A 5,241-nucleotide genomic window follows, 5' to 3' on the forward strand; every position below is an offset into this window, starting at 1 on the left:
AACAAGAATCAACCTACCACGATGTAGCCATCACAGCAACGATGACTTTTGTTCACAATTATATATCCCTGAAAGAGATTTGAATTTATCCAGTTGCATCTCGGTAACATGTGCTTATACAGAATAATATTCAGCACTGAATATATTCTACTACCTCTCCAACACCACCATCCTCACAGGCACCCATCATCATCCCTATCATATCACTGACTCCTTCACCTGCACTTCTAGCAACGTCATTTACTGCATCTCCTGCTCTTTCTGTCCTTCTCTGTACATTGGTCAGATGGGGCACCATTTGGCTGACTGGTTCACGGAACATCTCTGAGACATCAGACTCAGCAACGACACCCCAGTCTCATGCCATTTCCACTCTACCACTCATTCATTACAACACCTGTCTGTGTTCGGATTGTCTTTACACAGGGGCCATCCAGACTCCTGCCTTTGCCGTGAACAGGAATTAATCTTCTCTCTTCACTCCTTTGTGCCACATACGCTCAACGCTCCTCCCCTCTTCATCTGATTCCCTTCCTCTCACTTCTACATCCTCTCTTCACTCCCACCCACCTCTCCTCTCCTGCCCTGACACCTACTTTCTTTCTTCACTCTAACCCACCTTCTCCCTTCCACCCTCTCCATTGTTAACCCCCTCCATCCACACCCAACCCCTACACATCCCAACTCCACCCCCACACATCCCACTCCCACATACTCCACACCCTCACCCCAAGCCCACACCCTACCCTCACATCCCCCACACCCCAACACCACCACACACCACCACACCAAAACACAACAAACCGCACATCACCACACAACACTACCACGCCACACCATTATATCACAACACAACACACCGCACATCATCACACCACACCACCACACCATATCGCACCACCTTGCACACACTAGCGTTGATCACTTCCCAACACCCACACCAGACCACATCACACCACCCTGCACACACTAGCACTGACCACTTCCCAGCACCCACACCATCATCCACACACCTGCACATGCACACACCCACATGTCAAGGTCACCAGCCCCAATCCACATGTACACACTTACACGATCTCACATACACACGCACACACACCTTCATTTTGGGATCACCACTACTTTATTATCTCCCCTTCTTCCTAGCTCTCCTGTCTGACCATCTCTGTCCAGCCATCGCCATGATTGACTGCTAGCTCCAAAAGTTTTTTTTATTCTCTCTCTGTCTATTTTCTTGTGTTACTTTCTGTTGAAGAGCGTAGGCTCAAAACGTAAAAGACTTTCTCATCTTCCCAAGCGTTAAACTAATACACTTGTTTGTTGTTTATACACCTGTCTTCATCTTTTGTTTTTTTTGTAAAGAGATATTTTATTTATATATTGTTTAAAAGTGAATTGTTGTATGTTTGATTGTTGATGAAATTAATTTAATATTTGTATCAGTGACACATCCTAATAATAGATAACTATTGATATGATATATCTGTGCAGCTTCACTAAGCTTACTACTGGTTACAATCTTGCTTCAATGCTGGCTGAGTTATCAGTGCCAAAAAAAAAAAATGTTGAATATTTTAAAGAAGGCTTTGATTCAAACTTTTCAGTTATCTTTAATGAGTATTGGAAGCAGGTTAATTATCTCTTTATTAGTTTCATGATGATATGAAAGCATTTCTTCCAATTTATAAAATTTTTTAGCAATTTTGGTTTATGGTCCTTTAGTTGTAAGCAATACTTCTTTCACTAATCTAATAATAATAAAAAAAATTGAATCAAACATATATATTTGTTCTTTTAAATTTCCTTTAATTTATAATAATTCTAGCTTGAAATTAGTGATAGTCAGTCAGTTGAACGAGGAAAGATTCTTCTATCACTTTGCTACAAGCCATCAGAACAACTTTTATTGATTGGCGTGGTGCGATGTGCCAATCTTGCAGCCATGGATTCCAATGGTTATTCTGATCCATTTGTGAAAATGTAAGTTTTTATTACTATTATTATTATTATTATTAAAGTGGTAAGCTGGCAGATTTGTTAGCATGCCAGGTAAAATGCTTAGCAGCATTTCATCTGTCTTTACATTCTGAGTTCAAATTCCATCGAGGTCAACATTGCCTTTCATACATTTGGTATTGATAAAATAAGTACCATTACATTTGACAGATATTTGTCCTTATCTCGTTTGTTGTTAACACAATGTTTCGGCTGATATACCTTCATCAGGTGTCTTGGGGAAATTTCGAAACTGGGTTCTCATTCCTAAGGTATTTTTGAATGTTATTATTATTACTATTATTTTTATTCAGGTCACTGCCTGGAATTGAACTCGGAATCTTAGTAGCCCACGCTTTTAAGCACTATACTATACGCCCATGGGCAATTATGGAGTGAATTTTTAGGGCTTATAAATCTAATATTTTCCTATCCTTCCTTGATACCGGTTCTCATATGCAGCAAAGTTTCTGTCTACAGTTTGTCTGTCATGAATCCTGCCCTACAATGCCACCGATGTTGTCCAAGGGAAAGGCAAAGGCCGATACAGCTTAGCACTAGTGATGTCACAACTCATTTGTACAGCTGAGTGAACTGGAGCAACATGAAATAAAGTATCTTGCTCAAGGATATATCATACAGCCTGGTCCAGGAATCAAACTCACAACTTCATGATTGTAAACCTGATGCTCTAACCACTGAGCCATGTGCCTTTACAATAAATGATAATCAATGAGTTAATAAGTGGTTGATAACAGTTTATTGTACTTCTGGGGGGGTTTTTGGGGTTTTTTTGTTATTTTTAAAATATTTCCTTCAGATATATGAAACCTGATCCAGGCAAGAAATCAAAATTTAAAACAGAAACTAAGAGAAAAACACTGAATCCTGAATATAATGAAGTTAGTATAAATTTATATTTCAAATCCTTTTATTCTCTTTTACTTGTTTCAGTCATGTGACTATGAGGAAATAGAAAAAGAAACCACAACTTATAAGTTACCCTGATTAGAGCCAAAATGTTGAACATCACAAATTAAAACATAGTTAAAGTATCAGAATTCATGTTTCAGAACTCCCTGGATATTACTATGAATATCCAGCAAATGTTAACAGAACCTGTCTCAGTTTTACTTATGTATAATGTGCTGTAGAGATTGCTGGCTGTGCAGTATATGTCCAAAAATGCAGTAATGTTCTTGGGAATTGGGCATGGTATTTTCTTACTCTAGTGATCTGGAATATCTTAATCCTTCAGCATTCAGATTACACTATCAAATGTCATCATCATCATCATCATCATCGTCGTCGTCGTTGTTTAATGTCCGCTTTCCATGCTGGCATGGGTTGGACGGTTTGACAGAGGGTTGGCAAGCCAGAAGGCTGCACCAGGCTCCAATCCGATCTGGCAATGTTTCTACAGCTGGATGCCCTTATTAATGCCAACCACTCCGAGAGTGTAGTGGGTGCTTTTTACATGCCACTGGTATGAGGGCCAATCAGGCGGTACTGACATCAACCACACTTGAATAGTGCTTTTTACGTACCACTGGCACAGGTGCCACTCAGGTGGTACTGTCATCGGCCACAATAACGACTTCAACAGGTCTTCACAAGTGCAGTTTATTGACCAGTGATTGAAGGGTACTCTTAAATGGGCTGATTATGCTGTACTGGCATAGGCCACAGTTACAGTCTCACTTGCCTTGCCAGGTCTTCTCAAGCACAGCATATCTCCAAAGGTCTCAGTCACTTGGTGAGGTTCAGCATTCAAAGGTCGTACTTCAGCACCTCATCTCAGGTCTTCCTGGGTCTACCTCTTCCACAGGTTCCCTCTACTGCTAGGGTGTGACACTTTTTCACACAGCTGTCCTCATCCATACGCCACACATGACCATACCAGTGCAGTCATCTCTCTTGCACACTATATCTGACACTTCTTATGTCCAACTTTTCTCTCAGGATGCTTAAACTCTGTCGTATATGCACACTGACATTACACATCCAGCGGAGCATGCTAGCTTCATTCCTTGCAAGCTTATGCATGTCCTCAGCAGTCATGGCCCATGTTTCACTGCCATGTAGCATGGATGTTTGCACACATGCATTATACAGTCTACCTTTTACTCTGAGCAAGAGGCCCTTTGTCACCAGCAGAGGTAGGAGCTCTCTCAACTTTGCCCAGGTTATTCGTATTCTGGCAGCTACACTCTCAGAGCAACCATCCCCGCTACTGACTTGGTCACCTAGGTAATGGAAGCTATCAAGTACTTGTAGTTTTTTAGCCCCCAGGAATGTGACAGAAGCTATTTTCTGCACATTTTCAGTGTTTACTGCCCCTGAGCATTTACCACACGCAAAAACTATCTTCCCAGTTAGCCTTTCTTTGATATTACAGCACTTCTTATGTGTTCATAGCTTACACTGGGTACATCTTATGGAGTTTCTACCTACACCTTTTCTACAGATCAAGCAGGGCCATCTACATGAAGGGATTTGTGGTTTGTCTGCCTTCCTACTTATTAAGACTTTGGTTTTTGCTTGATTGACTCTAAGGCCCTTTAATTCTAATCCTTGCTTCCACACCTGAAACTTCTCCTCTAGTTCTGATAGTGACTCAGCAATTAGTGCAAGGTCATCAGCATAGAGAAGCTCCCAGAAGCATCCTGTCTTGAATTCCTCTGTTATTGCCTGGAGGACAATGATGAATAAGAGAGGGCTGAGGACTGATCCTTGGTGGACCCCTACCTCTACCCAGAATTCTTCATTGTACTTATTGCCAACCCTCACCTTATTGACAGCATCCCTGTACATGGCTTGTACAGATCTCACTAACCACTCATCTATCTCTAGTTTCTGCATTGACCACCAGATAAAGGATCAGGAGACCCTGTCAAAAGCTTTCTCCATGTCAACAAAAGCCAGGTATAGAAGTTTATCTTTGGCTAGGTATTTCTCCTGCAGCTATCTTACCAGAAATATAGCATCAGTGGTGCTTTTACCTGGCACGAACCCAAGCTGCATCTCATCTAAACTGACTCGCTCCCTAAGTAGTTGAGCTATGACCCTCTCCGTGACTTTCATTACCTGATCTAAAAGCTTGATACCTCTGTAATTATTTGTATCTAATGCATCACCTTTACATTTGTAGCAGTTGACTATGGTGCTGCTACACCAGTCATTGGGTATGACTTCTTCATGTATCACCTGATTGACTATATGGGTGACTAGACTATAGCTGAC

The 5,241-nt window shown here is 41.2% G+C and overlaps 1 protein-coding gene across 7 annotated transcripts in view; it reads left to right on the forward strand.

Moving 5' to 3' along the window:
- LOC106875810 (rabphilin-3A) overlaps nt 1-5,241 on the forward strand; it is a 285,702-nt gene that overhangs the window by 263,998 nt on the left and 16,463 nt on the right. For all 7 annotated transcript variants that reach the window (XM_052970468.1, XM_052970476.1, XM_052970487.1 and 4 more), the window contains 2 exons: nt 1,829-1,983; nt 2,819-2,900. In XM_052970468.1, coding sequence (XP_052826428.1) covers nt 1,829-1,983; nt 2,819-2,900 — 237 coding nt within the window. The remainder of the gene's footprint in view (nt 1-1,828; nt 1,984-2,818; nt 2,901-5,241) is intronic.

The sequence above is a fragment of the Octopus bimaculoides genome, chromosome 1 (genome assembly GCF_001194135.2).
Source record: "Octopus bimaculoides isolate UCB-OBI-ISO-001 chromosome 1, ASM119413v2, whole genome shotgun sequence".
In the NCBI taxonomy this organism is placed as follows: domain Eukaryota; kingdom Metazoa; phylum Mollusca; class Cephalopoda; order Octopoda; family Octopodidae; genus Octopus; species Octopus bimaculoides.